The sequence below is a fragment of the Oryctolagus cuniculus genome, chromosome 10 (assembly GCF_051225735.1).
Source record: "Oryctolagus cuniculus isolate XC-2025 breed Fujian yellow rabbit chromosome 10, ASM5122573v1, whole genome shotgun sequence".
NCBI classification, from domain to species: Eukaryota; Metazoa; Chordata; class Mammalia; order Lagomorpha; family Leporidae; genus Oryctolagus; species Oryctolagus cuniculus.
The window spans coordinates 117189331-117207247 of NC_142876.1; the positions used below are offsets into that span (position 1 = coordinate 117189331).

General features: G+C 47.7%; 1 protein-coding gene across 1 annotated transcript in view; it reads right to left on the minus strand.

The window, feature by feature from the left end:
- Nucleotides 1-17917, minus strand: part of SYN2 (synapsin II) — a 196046-nt gene that overhangs the window by 13867 nt on the left and 164262 nt on the right. The window contains exons 6-10 of the mRNA XM_051851718.3: nucleotides 15776-15838; nucleotides 15259-15401; nucleotides 9929-10003; nucleotides 9416-9518; nucleotides 7991-8140 (exon numbers count right to left, since the gene is read on the minus strand). Coding sequence (XP_051707678.1) covers nucleotides 7991-8140; nucleotides 9416-9518; nucleotides 9929-10003; nucleotides 15259-15401; nucleotides 15776-15838 — 534 coding nt within the window. The remainder of the gene's footprint in view (nucleotides 1-7990; nucleotides 8141-9415; nucleotides 9519-9928; nucleotides 10004-15258; nucleotides 15402-15775; nucleotides 15839-17917) is intronic.

Here is a 17917-nt window from a genome sequence, read left to right on the forward strand (position 1 = left end):
AGAAATGGAAAAAAGATTAACCATGTGCAGAAGGGGACGTGGCTGCCACCTCCACGGGTCTGACCGGAAAGCTTTGTCTACCCGGCACCTGGGAGTCTGAGGAGCAGCCCACACCTCTCCAGAGTCCCAGGGATGCGAGGCCCGGCTCAGACACCAGGAAGCAGACGGTGCGGGAGCAACGGCAGCACTGAAAGTACAGGGAGCATGCTCTCGGTACAGAGCCTGGACGCTCTGGCCCTCACTGGCCACCAGGTGTCACTGCCACCTTGAAAACAGTACATGCACAGAGAGGGTCAGTTGCCCCTGCAGATTCGGGGCAGCCCTAAGGCAGGCAAGGCTAACCAGGGTGAGTGAGAAGCAAGCAAATCAGGCAGTGCCGCTCACCTCCTTGCTTCTGGTGACATGGTTGATGCCCCTTTCGCTCCTGTCCCTATTCCTTTGAGCTGTGCATACTCTCAGTGGGCCTGGGCCCACTCCCGTGTCTTCTACTCTTTGTTTTATAGTTAAACCATCTAAGGGGCCTTCTAAAAGACAAAGTGTGCTTTCTACTCACCATCCTTACTCCTCTATCTGCTAGCCTTCTTTCTTTTAGAACCTTCTCCAATTAGTGACGTGAAAGCTCTGATCATGGCCCAAGGACTTAGGTTTCTTGCCACCAAGGTTGGAGACCTGGGTGGAGCTCTTGGCTCCTGACTTCAGCCTGGCCCAGCATTGGCTGTTGCAGCCATGTGGGGGTGAGGCAGTAGATGGAAGTTAGCGCTCTGTCTCTCCCTCGCTCTCTGTCACTCTGCCTTTTAAATAAATAATTTTTTGTTTTAAAGCAGACACTTAGTTATGTTAAAATTTTCCATGGTTAACTGCACCTGAGCATACCACACTCACCCCACTGCTGGTCTACTGTTTATGTATTAAACGGCTATGGGTGATACTTCGCTAGACCCTAGAGTTGTAGTGGTAAACAAATCCAGATTCTTGAGGAGCTTGTATTCGGGAAGAGATGAAGAAATAAACAGACAAGGATAACCTTAGCTCACAGTAAGGTGGCAGCCAGCAAGTAAGTGGCCATTTTGGATTGGGAGGGTTGAGGAAACAGCAGTTACACCATCTTGAAAAAGTCAATTACGTAAAAACAAGGGGAAGCAAAGGGAAGAGCTTTTCAGAGAGAGGACACAGCTGACAGGAGGTTCCTTCCTAAGGTGGCCAGGGCACAGAGAACAGAGACAGAATGCCACAAGGGCAAAGAGGCAGCGATGGCCTACACAGAACTGCTTGGGGAAAACTGGGTCAGGAAATAGGTCAAGGAAAGAGAACAAGACTTCTGCATTGGTAGTGCCACATTTAAGATGTTTTTCAGATACAAAAGTGAAGATGTCAACTAGGAGCTGGGAATGAGAATCTGGAGTTCAAAGGCGTGGTCAGGCAGGAGACGATGGGTCTGGGCTGGCCAAAATCACCAGGCAACATCCCCCAACCAAGTTCTGCGGCGATAACATCCAGAGGTTTAGCAGAAGTTGAGTCAGCAAAGGCGGCTGAGATGGAGAAGCCAATGAAGTAGAATGAAAACCAACCAGGGGTGTTATCACAGAGGCCTAGCCAAGAAAGTACACAGGGAGGGAGGAGTCGATCTTGTCAAATGCTACTGGGAAGTCTGCAAAATAGAGCTGAAAGGACCACAGGACTCGGCACCATGGAGATTATTTTGTCAAGAGCAACTGCAGAGGGATGGTGCGGGTCAAGCTGAATGGAGTGGGATGAAGAGAAGATGTGAGGTGAAGGGGAGGCTGAAGCTGAAACCCCTCCGACGATTTACTGGGAAGGGGAGCACAGATATGGGGGCAGCAGCTGGAAGGCAACATGGGGTTGAGGGAGGGTTTTTCTCATTTTATTTTTTTAAACAGAAAATGTTTGTAGATACACATAATAATCTTTTGGAAAAGGAGGAATCAAAGACAAAAGAGATGGATACTGAAAGCAAAAAAGGAGCTGGGATCCGGATGACAGGTGAACGGTGGTACTCAGGAGCAGATCTGTGTAGGTAAACAACCAGGTAGGTGGGCAGAGGTGAAAGCAGGAGTAGGAAGACGACCCCGTCCGACAGCTCCCTGATGGGCCCTGAAGACTCAAGTGCCTCCTTGACCATAACCAACGGGAGGTGGTAAGTCTGGAAGAAGTGGGAAGCAGAGCATGGCCAGTGATGGCTTCAAGCACAAGTTGTAGTATTTTGCCAGATGTGACTTCTGGAAGGCCTGCGGTCAAAGCACAGATTCAGGAGGAAGCTAACAGTTTACAGAGGACACAAGAAGAGACCATCTCCCCAGTGATGGCAAGTCCGAAGAGTTCAGTCATGATTTCTTTCTTTCTTTCTTTTTTTTTTTTTTTTTTTTTTTTTGACAGGCAGAGTGGACAGTGAGAGAGAGAGACAGAGAGAAAGGTCTTCCTTTTTGCCGTTGGTTCACCCTCCAATGGCCGCCGCGGCTGGGGCACCGCGCTGATCCGATGGCAGGAGCCAGGTACTTATCCTGGTCTCCCATGGGGTGCAGGGCCCAAGTACTTGGGCCATCCTCCACTGCACTCCCTGGCCACAGCAGAGAGCTGGCCTGGAAGAGGGGCAACCGGGACAGAATCTGGTGCCCTGATTGGGACTAGAACCCAGTGTGCCGGCGCCACAAGGCTGAGGATTAGCCTAGTGAGCCGCGGCGGCGCCGGCCAGTCATGATTTCAATTTAGAATATATACAACGTTTAGACAGGAACTTTATCTCATTCATCTGTGAAGTCCTAAGGCTATTATCTAATTTTAAGCATACACTCTAGGCTAGACCTGAGTCAGTCAGTGGAAACATAGATGAATAAGCCATGGTACTTGTTCACACGGGGTTCGGAGTGTTTGAGAAAATTTGCTATATCAAGTTAATCATGTGTAAAATAGAGTTTGGCTTTGCCACAAGAGGAGTCTGACCTTTGTCCCTGGTTCCCTGGAAGTAACCTCTAAACTTTCAGAATTTCCTGAGTGATGGGAGTATCTTTGTTACTTTTTTTTTTTTTTTTTTTTTTTTTGATAGGCAGAGTTAGACAGTGAGAGATAGAGAAACAGAGAGAAAGGTCCTCCTTCTGTAGGTTCACCCTGCCAAATGGCCGCTATGGCCGGTGCGCTGCGCCAATCCAAAGCCAGGAGCCAGGTGCTTCCTCCTGGTCTCCCATGTGGGTGCAGGGCCCAAGCACTTGGGCCATCCTCCACTGCACTCCTGGACCACAGCAGAGAGCTGGCCTGAAAGAGGGGCAACCGGGACAGATTCCCGCGCTCCAATAGGACTATAACCCGGGGTGCTGGTGCCGCAGGTGGAGGATTAGCTAAGTGAGCCATGGCGCCAGCCTTGTTACTCATTATTGGCCACATGGCATTAGCCTGACCTCCAAAGAGGGGGACTTGGAGATTGAGTTCAAAAAGGTAATCCATCAATCATGCCAATAACGAAGCCCCAATAAAAACTCTGAATATTGAAGCACAGGCGAGCCACCCTGGCTGGCAATACGCCATGTATATTGTCACATTTTGACACCAGAGAAGTAACCTGTTCTAAGGGCAACGAAAGCTTTGTATTTGGATCCCTTCTGGGTCGTGTCCTATGCATTTTCCTGTGGCTTATTTTTGACCTGTACTTTTCCCAATAACACACCACATCTTTCAAGGAATTCTATGAGTTCTTCCCAAGGACTATTGAACTTGAACCTGAGGGTGGTGTGGGGAAATCCCTGAAACTTCAGTTATGTTGGGAGGGAAGTCTTATGTGCCCTCAGACTTTTAAGTCTGTCTCATTCCAGAATTGAAAGGGGTACCGAGATCATCTAATTCAATTCCATTTTACTGGTGAGGGCATAGGAGTCTACACATGGGAAGTAAACTCCCAGGGTCACACAGTGTTAGGGTGAAGTGCGGACTTGTCCCCCCTGTCCTGACTACGGGTGTGCTGTGCTTCCCACAATATCCTGCAGTAGTTTTGAACATGAGGTTTAGCAGAAAAAAGCTTATTCTTGAGTTCTGCTGACATCACTACAAGGGATTTCTACAAGAACTACTATATTTAGAGAAGCTTATTCCTTACTATGCTCCCTGCCTTGACTCCAACACATTATAGATTTCTCTTAATGTTTAAGCTAAAATATATAATGTTTATAAAATAAGGGTCGTGTACCTAGAAAAAGAGTTAAGGCAGGGTGGAAAAATTATTTCTTTTGTGAATCAACTATTTGCTACTGATCTTTTATGTTCCAGATACCATTTCTTATATAATACAGATTTTATTGCTGAAGAAGTCTTAGCAGTTTTGTTGTTGGTCAACCCTTAATTTTATGCACAAAGATGTTAAGGCACAGAAATGGCAAGGCAGCTGCCCAGTGTCACCTGTTAGGTCTGTGAGAAAGACAGGGCTAACCCAGCTCTCCTAACTTTCAGCACAGTTGTCACTGGTTCAGAATGATCTCCTTTGTAGAAGGCCAAAGGCATGTTGTACACATTTACAAAAGTATGCAAGGACCCTTCACAGACTCCCAGAGCAGCCCATCTTGTCTGGGAAGTGGCTCGCCCTTTTGCCCCTTCACCAAGTCCGAAAGAGGCTACCAGAAATTCTGTCTTTCTCAGAGTTATAGGGAAGAAGGGAACTGCTCGTCACTCTTCCTGTGGAGCAGAGAAAAGCAGCAACCTGATTAGCAGATTGTGTCACTACTTACTGGGGAGTGGTACGGATAAGGCAGAATTAGGGCCTAAATGTCTTGATTCCATCACTTTTACAAAAGCATAAAGTGTGACAACAGAATTAATAATTTTTCAACCATGAAATTCGTTTTATCACCTCCAGTTAAGTACAGTACTTAAGTAATGGGTCTTTATTTCCAACAAGCAATTGAGTACCATCTCCTAATTACCCTCCCGCGATTCTCTGGTAACATTTCAGGGGTGCAGATTTTTTGTTTTTTAAATTTTTTTTCTTTATAGAAGGTGAACAAATTTCATGTAGACAGTTTCAGGAGCATAGTGATACTTCCCACACTTCCCTTCCTCCTGCCAATGCTCCTACCTTCCCTCCTCCTTCCTTTATTCTTTTTTCTTTTGATTTTCACAGTAACATATTTTCAGTTTATTTTATAATCATAAGCTTAACCTTCCACTAGATAAAGAATGCAACAAATAGAACGAAGGGGAAAAAAAAAAAAAAAAACAAAACACTGTTCCTCAACAGCAGAGCCAAGGGCTGTACAGGGTCATCAAACCTCAAAATGTCAATTTTGCAGGAGTGCAGGTTTTCATGCTTGGTCAGAGGCTGGGCACAAAGTGAGCCAGCTGGGAAAGGTATGGAAAACTCATAAATGGTGACAGGAGTATATGGTAACAGCCCACCACAAAACCTGCTATTGTGGCTTGGATATCAAAACAAACAAACAAAAAAGTTAGGAGCAACATCTATTTCTGCAAAAGTTTCCACTTAACTCAATGAAATTTTTAGAGCACAAAGGGTATTTAGATATTGTCTCAAATTATAGGTGGCGAAACAGATCCTGAAAGGGAACTGACCAATTGCCACATGGCCTTATTTTAGTTAATTTTTGGGGAAATATTTCTTTCACATATGTTTCTAAGTTTTCTTAAACAGAATATGGACTATTAATTAAATGTAACCTTTTCTTGATTAGTCAGGTTCATCATTATGAATATCAACACCTTTATAGGGTAATCTGCTTCTGTCTTAAATAATGACTGCTTTATGTTATATTTTTTCTTGTCCATGCCCACTGTAAAGAGGTCAGCCTTTTATTCTTTTTTCCTGAAGAATTTCTAGAATCCAACTCTTTTCTTTAAAAACTCTTTTTTTAAAAAAAAAAAATGTTTACTTATTTATCTTCTTCACTTGAAAAGCAGCGTGACAGAGAAAGAGAGAGAGAGGTTGAGCTGGGTCAGGCCAAAGCCAGGAGCCCAGAACTCTACCCAGGTCTCCTCCGAGACTTGATCCATCATCTACTGCCTCGTTATCAGGAAGTCGGCTCGGTCAGGACTTGGACTCGTACTCCAGTAGGGGATTCTGGTGTTCCAACAGGCAGCTTAGCCTGCTGTGCCACAGAGCCTGCCCCTACTTTGCTTCTGATTGCAGAAAGATTCCAGAGAAGTACTGATCCTCAGAAAGAGAGGGAAGGTTTCCAAGCCCAAGGCGGCAGGGATCCAAGCCCAGAAGCTGCTCATTTTCATAATAACCACAGTTAACCTTTACTGAGATCATATTATGTTCTATGCTGTATTATATGGTCTTTCTTTCCTTCAATTCCCATGGAAACTCTATGAGATAGGCACCATGATTATCCCCGTGCCACAGATAAGGCCTTTGTCCCAAAGGTTCCAAAGCTGGTAAGAGGAACACCTAAGATTCAAACTTAGATGGTTCTCACTTCAAACTCTCACTCTAGATCACTGTTCTATTCTACCTCCCTACTTGTGTGAAGTCAGATTTTTGAAGGAAAGAGTTCTGAAAGAATTCCCACTTACAAATAATGAAACTCGAGCTCCAGAAAGGATAGTAACTTCCTCCCAAAGTTAGACAGCTGCTTAGAAGAGGCAGATTAGGACTCAACTATTTGATTCTTTGGTCTAAGTTTTTATCATTTCATTAAACAAAAGGTCAGTGCAGAGAAGAGCTGGGGAACATTGCTGAAATCTCCCTACGGACCAGAGACCCTCAGACCCAGGGTCCTGGCCTTCTTTAGCCCATTCTAGAGCCACAGGGCCTGATGTTCCATAGAAATTTCGCTGTGGATTTTCTACTAGACCTACAGCTACAATACTGTCACCACAAACGTGACTGGCCATCAGTCATCCACCACAGTTGACTGCAGAGGATACCTCTTCCCCGAGAGATTTCTAGTTTGAGTTTTGCCTTGTCATTTTCTCCCACTCTCCCAGAATGAAGAACTTGACCCACTAGTTCACGCACCAAATGCCTATAACAACTGGGGCCGGCCTGAGCCTAAAGCTGGGAGCCAAGAACACAATCTAGGTCTCCCACATGGGTGGCAGGAACCCAATCACTTGAGTCATCAGCACTGCCTCCCAGGGTCTGCATTTCCAGGAAGTTAGAGACAGGAGCCAGAGGTAGGGATCAAACCCAGCCTCCTGGGTGTGATGGTTTGCAGGCATCCTAATTGGTTTCTTTACTGATAGGCCAAATGCCTATCCCATGATTCTTCTTCTTCTTCTTCTTTTTCTTCTTCTTCTTCTTCTTTTTTTAAACAAATGCAGCAAACCAATCAGAGTGAATGACTTATAAGAGATCTAGGCCGGCGCCGCGGCTCACTAGGCTAATCCTCCGCCTAGCATACCGGGTTCTAGTCCCGGTTGCCCCTCTTGCAGGCCAGCTCTCTGCTGTGGCCAGGGAGTGCAGTGGAGGATGGCCCAAGTGCTTGGGCCCTGCATCCGCATGGGAGACCAGGAGAAGCACCTGGCTCCTGCCATCGGATCAGCGCGGTGCCCCAGCCGCGGCGGCCATTGGAGGGTGAACCAACGGCAAAAAGGAAGACCTTTCTCCCTGTCTCTCTCTCTCTCACTGTCCACTCTGCCTGTTTAAAAAAAAAAAAAAAAAAAGATCTGATCCTGTCTTTTCTTAGATATCCCAGTTTAAAAAAAAATGGGAGCAACCCAAGTTCCAGGAGAAACTGGTTCTGGTCCCTGGATACTTTAAGTTCAGAGGGAAGAGATCCAATACTTTATCTGTGGATATTTCTATAACTGACACCACAGGTTGCTAACAAGACGACCCTTTACAAGCGGTGGTAGAAGGTAATGAGGCTGTCAGAGGGGAAGGGAAGAAAGGGAGAAAGAGGCAGAAGACCCTAGATCCATCCAGGCCTGTGGGTATCTGAACTCTATGCCATCTCAGAGCCACCAACATCTAGAGCAGAGGGCTTCGGAATGGCTCTTGGTTCTCCTGTGTCTCTGCCCAGTTGCTTACCTGTGGCTGCTGGGTGGTTAAGGGTCTCTGAGGAGACAGCACAGGAGTCCTGGACAGCAGCTGGTTCATCTTACTGATGACTAATTCAGTGATGAGTTGTCTGTCCTCCACCTGGTGCTCTCCAATCAGAGGCATACTACAATCCATGACCTGGTGGAAGATGTGGCCCAGGTGAGGAAACGGTCTAGAAACATGAACCTTGTACAGTCTTTCAGAATGCGTGGGCTATAAGCCAGCAGGGATGGGCAGGAGATGGAGCAGGTATCTGTCTTCCGCTAGAAGCATGCTCCTTTGCAGAAATAGGCCCTTCTTCCCCTCCTTTGCTGGGGCCCTCCCTCCAACCTTCACCCAGGCCAGGGCTCAGTGAGACTGAGAGAAGGCCAAGTGGAGGTAGCTGAGAGGGAGAGAGCGAGAGCAAGAGAGGGGCACTCCAGGACTCATCTCCAGGCAGGGAACAGGAAGATGTGAGGGGCATTTCCGTAAGTTCACGGTTACGAGCAGGCAGTTTCATCTCTGTGACTCCTCTCCCACACACTGTCTCCAGACACGCTCTCCGCACTAAGTGACCAGATGCTCTCCCTTTTTCCTGACCTGCAATGCCTGCTCTATTTGCCACCCATCCTGATACTTCCTTTACCTCAAAGCCAGATCAATGCTTCCCTCGTTGAGGAACTGCCTGCCTTAACAGGATCACTGCAGCGCAACTCCCCCACTTACGGATGAGAAAACAGGCCCACGAGAAAGGGGAGGCACGACCATCCACAGGGTCATCTGCCATGCAGGCCTTGGGGTAGATTCTGAATCTGAAACCCACGCTGGACTTCCCACACCAGTACTCTGAAAATTCCTGGCAGGGAGCCTTTCCCAGTCCCAGGAAGTCTGGGACGTGAAGGATTCATGCTGCTGCTAGCTTTGCCTTTATACAGGAAGAGGGAGTCAGCAAGTCACACTGGAAGACCAGGCTGGGTAAAGGGTTTCAAAGGCTCAGAAAGATGCCAGGAAGACTCTTCTTTACTCAGGGGCCCGAATGAGATGCTGATCCAACCTGGGTACAAGCCTACGTATGACATTAGGTCTCAGTTTTCTCACCTGTAAAATGAAGAGGCTGGATCAAATAACTACCAAGGACAGCTTTCCCAGACAGAGAAGGGTAAAATCACTACAGTCTTTCCAGAGGAATGGCATTGGTCTAGGGCCCCAGGACCTCACACCTGTGGGTGAGCTTAGCAGACTGGAAACAACAACCCCACCCTGGTGGAGGCACTGTGGTGTACAGATACAATGTCTGCTCTCTAGAACCTTGCTAAGGCTCAGATACCCTGAACTAAATGCAATCTGGGCTGTACACATAGCTTTCAAGCCAAGAGCCTGACCTCCAGCCTTGGGAGTTGTCTTTCACTGAGATACTCCTACGGTCAGACTTACCTCAAATATGTAGTCTTTCCCATCTTTGCCATGCACAGCTTTGACAGCACAGATGTCCAGGCCACCAAACATCTCGGAGCAGGTATCCACCCACAGCTTGTACCTAGAGGGGAAGGGAGGGTGCCCTGAAGCTGGGGCCTTAGCTCTCTTCATTGCCTCCACCTCTGCCATCCTCCACCACATCCCTCTCTCCTTCCACCACCAACAAGTGCATTTCTCTGCTCTTCAGTTCTTACCCATCTTTCCAGGCCCAGAGCAGGACTCACCTCCTCTTGGAGGCCTCCCCTGGCTTTCCCAGGCCACACTAACTACTGCTTTCTTGGAACTTCTATGGTGTGTCGAGCCTTTATTTCTGTTCTTCAGCACTGGGCCCAGTCCTGCTTTACCTTCGTAACTGACTCTTCTCTGTCCTGTCTGCTCACAGGCTCCCTTTGGGCAGGGCCCGTTTCTTACAGCTCCTCACCTGTGGAAGCCACCTTGTCACCGGCTGGGAACCGGATTCCTGTCACTCACCTGTCCGCCATGGCGATCTGCTCCAGCATTGCAGAGCCAGTGTTGGTCTTCCAGTTCCCTGAGATTGATGTCCTCCTGCAACAAATCCCACCAGGGTACAACAGCCGTGAGCCACACGAGCAAGAGGAGGGCATCAAAGTTCCCAGGATCTTCACACAGTGCTGCTTTCTGTACCTACTGTTCCTACAAATGCTCAGAGGGTCTGTCTGATGAGCCTAGCACTGCCTCTGCTGACCTCCCTTCCCACCCCCAGCAGGCAATGCTCTGCTCTCTTAAGTGTCCAGCCCAGAAGTCTCCGACTCCATGGCACCTGCCCTGATCTTTCCAAACAGCAGAGTTCTTGCTCTGTTTAGAACCTCTCTGAGACTTTGCTGGTACTCACTAAAAACCCCACTTTTACTGTCTACTTTAGTTATTTAAGCTTTAAGCTAAGGACTCTCCACATGTCCGTAACCACTTGACAGTATATTGTGTCTCATATTCTCCGAAGCCTACCCACCCAGCATCTGGTGGACTTGCTTTATACAACCTGGGTCCTGTCACTCCTGGGGACTCCTGTGAATATCTGTCAATGTCTTCCACACTGGCTCAGCCCAAGCAACGTGACTCTGAGCAAGTCTTCCAACCTTTGGGCTTATGTGACCGACCCATCAGATGCAGCCAATGGCATCTGGCCAGCAACAACTTCTCTGCTGTGCCCTCTGCACCTTCCCGTTGGTGGATGTCGCTCCCCCTCTTCATGGAGGAACGACACAGGACCCTGCGCTGTTCTTTCGTCTGCTCGGCCCTCCCCGGGTTTGCTGCTGGTTCTTCCCGGGTTGGCTACTATCCCTTCCACCTCTGTGGAAGGGCAGTTCCCCCTGGCCACATTCCCCACTTCCGCAGGGGAGCGGCACACCGCCGGCCGGCTTTCTCGGGGGCTGCACAGGTGTTCCTTCAGCTTGATGTTCCCCTTAGATGTTCCTGGTGCATGCCGTCTCTCTCCTCCTTTATAGTCCTCCTCCGCCAATCCCAACTCGGCTGCCCACACGCCGAGTACGCTGCTCTCCAATCAGGAGCAAGTCCTACAGTTTATTGGCTGAACTGGAGGCACCTGTGTAGAAGCTGTTTTCTTCTCTCCCAGCGCCATATTGTGGGAGAGCAGATGCATAGAATAAGTCTTAATTCCAGTAACTCAGTCCAGTCCGGGCTGCTCCCCACAGGTGGACACGTGTTAGAGTCAAGCAGTCTTGCACTAACTAGGAGGCAGATGACCTGGCTTCTAATTCTGGATTTGCTCTTGACAAGTTGGGTACGTAAATCACTCTCTGTGCCTCAATTAACTGCAAACCCAGGGTTGGCGGGGACCAACTGATACAGGTTTAAATAAACTGCAGAGCACCAAAAATACCTGTCCTTAAAATGACTAGTTTTCATACAGATGCAGTGACTAGAAGGGGGGGCCTTGGGAACGGAACAGCCCTGCTCCCCCAGGGACAGAGCTTCACGTGCTGTCCTTACCACTCACAGAGCTTGGAGAGCGGATGTGCACGTTCCCAGGAATATCCTCCCCAAAGCCCCGCTTCACGTGAGAAATCTATACAGACGGCTCGTTTTTCAGAGCCCTGAGGCAGCCCAGTGAGTCAACTGAGGGGGCAGTGACACTGCACACCTGAATGGCACTGACTGCTTTCTCACCAAACCCCTTGTGGACCCTTCTTTCAAACTCCCTGCTATGAACAGACTGGAATTCTTGGTTATACACACGGAGATTAACACTCAGTAAGGTTAGATGCCTTGTTCAAGACTGCGCACCTAGATAAAAATTCAGGAATCTTTGTTTTGTCAATGTGACGTGTTTTCCCCTGCACCCTGCTACCTAACAGAGAAACAAACAGCTGAATGGCTTGCAAACCCTGAGTAGAAACACAAAGACAGAATCATAATAAAAACAAGTCTGTCTTCTTCACACTGGTGGTTTACAAATGTGTCCCCAAGACCAGATCTTCAAGGCAGGGACACACTGTTACTCACTTCCATGTCTTGAACACAAAGCCACGTTACCTAACAGGCTGTCAGAAACTTTGAGTGGATGGTGATAACACCTCCAACATTTGTGTGGCACTTGAAAGTCTAGAAAGTTCCCTAAGACTTCATACTCTCCTAACTATGGGATGCAGGGCACTGAGCCATATAGGCACCCTGGGGCATGTCAAGGCATAGAGGACACTGAGCAACCAACCAATGAGAGTTCCACCATCTCTCTGGACTCGCAGGACATCCGACCTCTGCAGAGGAAGCTACTGCCTACTGAGAGGGGAGGCAGGAACAGAACGTTCGTTCCACCAAATGCTGCTGCTTGTAAATCAGAGACAGAGATTTGGGAAAGACTCCCCTGCCTTATTTTGGGGAAGATAAGTCAGTTCCTCCAAGGGCAGGGATACTGCTACAAAGTCTGAGGAAGAACTGTGGCAGAGAGAAGCTGAGTGGGCCCCAACGGTCCTCCAAGGAACCGATGGCTCCTTGCAAATAAAAAAGTTGCTAAATGTTATCTAAAGCTTCTGGTTGCCCAGCCTTCATCAGTACTCAGGAATTCTCTTTCCTTGTGCTTTGTTATGTATCATTTTTGGAAACCCTAATCCTTAAAAATTTGGTGTTTCAGTTTAAGAATCAATATAATCTTGCTGGGGCCAGCACCGTGGCAACAGTGATTAAAGCTGCCATCAGCATCCCATAAAGGCACCAGTTTGAATCCTGGCTGCTCCACTTCCAATCCAACTCCCTGCTGATGTGCCTGGGAGGGCAGCAGAGGATGGCCTAAGTGCTTAGGTCCCTGCATCCACTTGAGAGACCTGGAAGAGGCTCCTGGCTCCTAGCTTTGGGTTAGATCAGCTCTCACTGTTGTGGCCATTTGGGGAGTAAATCAGCAGATGAAAGATTTCTCTCTGTCTCTGCTTCTCTCTCTCTCTCTCTCTCTCTCTCTCTCTCTCTCTCTAACTCTGCATTTCAAATACATAAATCTAAAAAAAAGATACTCTTGCTTCACTGCTGTCCTGAATAAACATTTTGTGTTTTTGGAATTTTAAGATTAAAAGAGGAAATTAGCTATTTGCTTTCTAGGTGCCTGAAAAATATCTGTTTTTCTGCTTTGTTTAGCTAGTTTTTGTAATAGCCTTTTAACTGATTCTGTCTTGCATTGTATTTATTTTTACAGCTCTAAGTTTCTTTCTGGAAAAAGAAAGACTATAAATATGAAATAATAAGCTTTTTCTAAAAGCAGGAATCTAGCGGCTGGCACTGTGGCACAGTAGGTTAGTCCTTTGCCTACACATGGGTGCTGGTTCTAGTCCTGGCTGCTCCACTTCTGATCCAGCTCTCGGCTATGGCCTTGAAAAGCAGAGAAAAACGGCCCAAGTGCTTAGGTTCCTGCATCCGTATGGGAGACCCAGAAGAAACTCCTGGCTCCTGCCTTCAGATCAGCTCAGCTACAGCTAATGCAGTCACTTGGGGAGTGAACCAGTGGATGGACGATCTTTCTGTCTCCTCCTCTCATTGTCTGTAACTTTACCTCTCAAATAAATAAATAAAATCTCTTTTTTTTAAAAAAAAAAAAAAGAAGCGAGAATCTAGCTGATAAATGAAAGGAACCATCCCATGGTTCACTCCCTACAAGGAATTGTCCCTGAATGCTCACCAGGGGCCACCGTGTGCCTGCTGCGTGCGAGCAGTGGCCACGCAGAGATGACTGCATGATTCTTCCCCACAGCAGCTCAGAGTGGAAGAGAGCGAACAACACACACATCAGTTCGTGAAAAGGGCTGGCCTGGAGGTGGAGTGCAGGGAAGGGGAGCCTACCTAACTCCAAGGTAGGGAGCACAAACACTGAACAGAGGGACGTAGTAAAATGGAACAAGCAGGTGAAGTCAAGAGGAGGCTGCTCAAGACTCAAGTCTGCTTCAGTGCTGAGTGGCAAAAATCGAACTCGTATGACTGACGTTCTTTCTCTGTGAAGACAGTGCCCCCTCAGATTTTAAAAAGTGGGAGGCTCACATCCCCAAAAATGAAATTATACTATAAAAGTCAGGAAGTCTTGAAATCTTTTATTTTTCTAAATGCTGTCACGGGAAATTTCTGACTTTCATTCTGGCAAATGGATACGGTTATGTGGAAAAATCATCGTCTCTGCAGTGTGCTCAGGGCTGGACATTCACTTCAGAAGTTTACCTCTCCCATGCTTGGGCACCCTGGTGAAGCCTATGGATTCCTTCCAGTGCACAAAATGTAAGTAATGCATGAAGTCCACAGGTTCACAAAGGTACCCAGTTAGAGTTAATAACCAAATAAAGTTAAAATACTAAACAGACTTACAGTTAGAAATATATGTGTTATTTTTTAAGTATACAAGGTAGTAGCAGGGCTATTAAATAACATGATTTTTCTTTTTAAACTTTTAATTTCTTAATTTTTATTTATTTGACAGGTATAAGACAGAGACAGACAGAGTGAAATCTCCCATTTACTGGTTTATTCCCCAAATGCCAATATAGGCCAGGCCTGGGCTGGGCTGAAGCTGGGAGGTGGGAACTATGTAGGTAGCAGGCACAGAACTACTTGAAGCCTCACCTATTGCTTCCCAGGGTATCCACTAGCAGGAAGCTACAACCAGGAATGGAGGCAGGATGTGGGCCAAGTGGGTACAGGCATTCCAAGCAGAGTCTCAAGCACTGTGCCAAATGCTTACCCCAGCATGATTTTTAAATAGCAATGAGAGGGACTGGTATTTTATGATACATGTCACAACAGCAGTGTCATAGAACAATATCTGAGTATCTTTAGCGACAAAATCTTATATACTGCTACTACTGATGTGTCCATAACTAAAGAAAAAGCTTTATTTCACTTAGAGGCTAGTGAAAATAATATAATTTTATTTATTTCTCATCTTAGTTGATAGACCCTCACCTCTACTGTAAAGGAACCCTGACTTGGGGCAGGCATCTGGCATGCTGGGGATGCCTGCACACCACACTGGAGTGCCGGGGTTCAAGTTCCGGCTCTGCTTCCCATGCCAGCTTCCTGCTGATGTGCACCCTGGAAGGCAGCAAGAGACGGCTCAAGTAGCTGGACTCCTGACACTCAGGTGGGAGACCCAGACTGAGATCCGGGCTCCGGCTTTGGCCCGCCCCAACCTGGCTACTGTGGGAATTTAGATGGCACCCTCTCTCTTGATAATCTGCCTTGTGGTCCAGATGAAGTTAAACCAAAAGTCAGTTGCTGCATGGAGCCTCCGAGGCTCCGGTGGGGCTGAGAGGAGAGTACAGAACATCTGCTGGGACCCCATCCCCACTCACATGTAAGCCTTGTAGTTGCTGCCAATCTTCTGGACCCGGATGTCATACTTGGCATCAATGAAAGGCTCCGCTGTAGCATAGGTCTGGGTGAGGGCCACCACGCTAGCAATGTCCTGGAAGTCATAGTGGTTTTCCACTTTGACCTAATGTTGGAGCAGGGCAGAGAGGAAGAAAGGGACACACACAGAGACACGCTCAGAAGCCACAAGAGCCTGGAGCCTCAAGATGTTTCCAATCCCGACGCAGACTTGGGTGCCACGCCTCCCCCGGAGGCCCCTTCTCTCCAGCTTTCCTTCCCAGGGCCAGGGACTACACCTGCTATAAGGGATCCAAGGGAATGAGCAGGTGGCTTGTATCTGCTGTTGAAAGAGGTCTGGTTGGGTAACAGTCATGACTCTGGAGGGCCCAGATCATCATCTCCTGGGAAGGAGTTCATTGGTAACACAGGCCAAAGAGCAATCCACAAATGAGCTATCTGAAAACTCACACACCAGAGACAGCGGCCCTTCTGCCTTACCTTGCCCATGCCCGAGTGAGCGTGGCCAATCTTCACCACCACAGGGAACGCAGGCAGTGTTAGCTGAAAGCAGAGGAGAAAGGAATGAACTGGTCAGAATGGCCTCTCTCTCTGTGGAATCTTTACAAATATTTTTCTTGGGAAAACCTTTGGGAAGGTCCTTTAAAGAATTAATACAATCCACTTGCTTTATGAATTAAAAAACTGAGACCTGTTGAATGACAGTGACTTTCAGGGCCATATAGCATGTTGGCGGCAGGACTACAGGCACCCTGTTCACCTACTTGGTCCTTTCTACATTTTTACAACTCATTGCTTCAATCTTGTCTGTTCATTATACAAACCCTGAACAGAAGTGGCCCTCGGACAAGAGGAATTTTAAAAAATCTTTAAAAGGATAAATTTTACTGCATGTAAACTGCACCTCAGTAAACTTGAAATTTTAAAAAATGTATCTTTGGAATATCAATGTCCCTTTTGTCATGGAACTCTTAGTACTTACCCCCTTCAAAGGTCCAGCTTGCCTACACAGACCTGGACTATCCTTCCACATTCTTCATTGCTCAACAACACCCCAAATTCACCACCAAACACACAGTATGCTAAAGCCTATTTCTGCCCAGTTTGGGGTCCGAGAGAGTGTTGCTATGAGAATGTAATAGTTTATTGTGAGAAAGAGACCACTAAAAGAGTAAATTCTACCTTGAGGCAGCCCTATATTAACAGAGCATCAATACAAACTCAAAAGAACTACCCTCCAAAGTCAGGATTTCAAGCTGTAACAAAAAGCAGGTGGAAAAAGCAAAACAGCAGGATTTAAGGAGCACTAGACTAGATGTCAGGAGACTCACACTCTGGTCCTCTCTGCTACTAAACTTTCCAGAAGTCACTCTACCTCGCTGAGCCTCAGCCTTCAAATCTGTTAAAAGAAGTTACACACAGAATGCTTTCTAAGACCCCTTCAAACACGAGTACCTCAGACTCTGCCTTGGCCTGGACCCTGAATGAAGATCCAACCTCTTTCTCAGCTGGACTCAACTCTCTCTCAGCTTCCTTTCTTAAAAACATCACCAGCACTACCAATGTGAGAAAACACCTCTGAAGGAAATAACGTTGGCTCTGATGGAAAGTCCGACTCCCACGGGAACCCAGATGTGACCAGACACTGGGAGTTCTGGCTGGAAGATTTCAGCATTCCTGGCTGGAGAAAGAGCTTTTAAAAGGGCATTTGAAAACTCTCCTCCATGGAGAAGAATTTGAGTCCTGGAGTGGCAAAGTCTACAAAGCCACCTCGTCACAGGCAGAATCAGAACCCAGCACTAACGGCAAACACTTACAGCCATGATCCCACGGGCCCCTTTCTATTTGGAGCCTTGGAGAACTATGCTCCATCAAACAGTAGACAAGGCTCTGGCCACAAGGACCCCAAGTTTCTGGCTTGTTTTCTAGACTGCCCTGCCTTCTATAACATGAGAGTCTTGAGTAGAGCCATGGTCCGGAGAGGGCTCTGAGGTCCGGGGTTTAGGCTCAGTGATGGAACACCCCGTGTTCTGAGCTCTCACGGAGGGCACTGCCCCAGCTATCTGCAGAGACTAAGGCTCTGGCTTTGGGAAGGGTTCCCAAAGCACTGGCTGCTTTCTCGGACATCTTTCCCCACCCCTCTAGCCAACTGAGCCAAGACACACACACCCCAACTTTCTCTGTCCTATTCCCTTACTGTTTGCTGTTGCTTTGGAGCCTCATAAATAGGGCATTGAAAACACTTCCTGCAGCTGAAAGAAGCCCGGAGTAGCCTGTCTCATTCCCAGTGTGCAGCTCAGCGAGGGGTCCGTCCTCCTCTGTCACTGTCTCTCTTGCCTGTTGTAATTCTGCCTGCCTCTCCCTGACTCTGTCTCACTGTCTGTGCCTCTCCTCACCCTTGTCCCTTCTGCCTGAATCACAGTCCCTCCGTCTTCCTGCCCACACATTTGTCAGGCTGCTCTTTCAATCTTGCTGCCCCTGATACCACCCCCTCACCCACTGGCTTCCCCCAGCTTCCAGACAAGCACTCTGGCCGGGAAATCCGAGCCCGGGGCCTCTCTGGCTTCCCTCATCTTGGGAATCTGCTGCTCAGGAGGGCCCCGGGTCCTGCAGCCCAGAGTG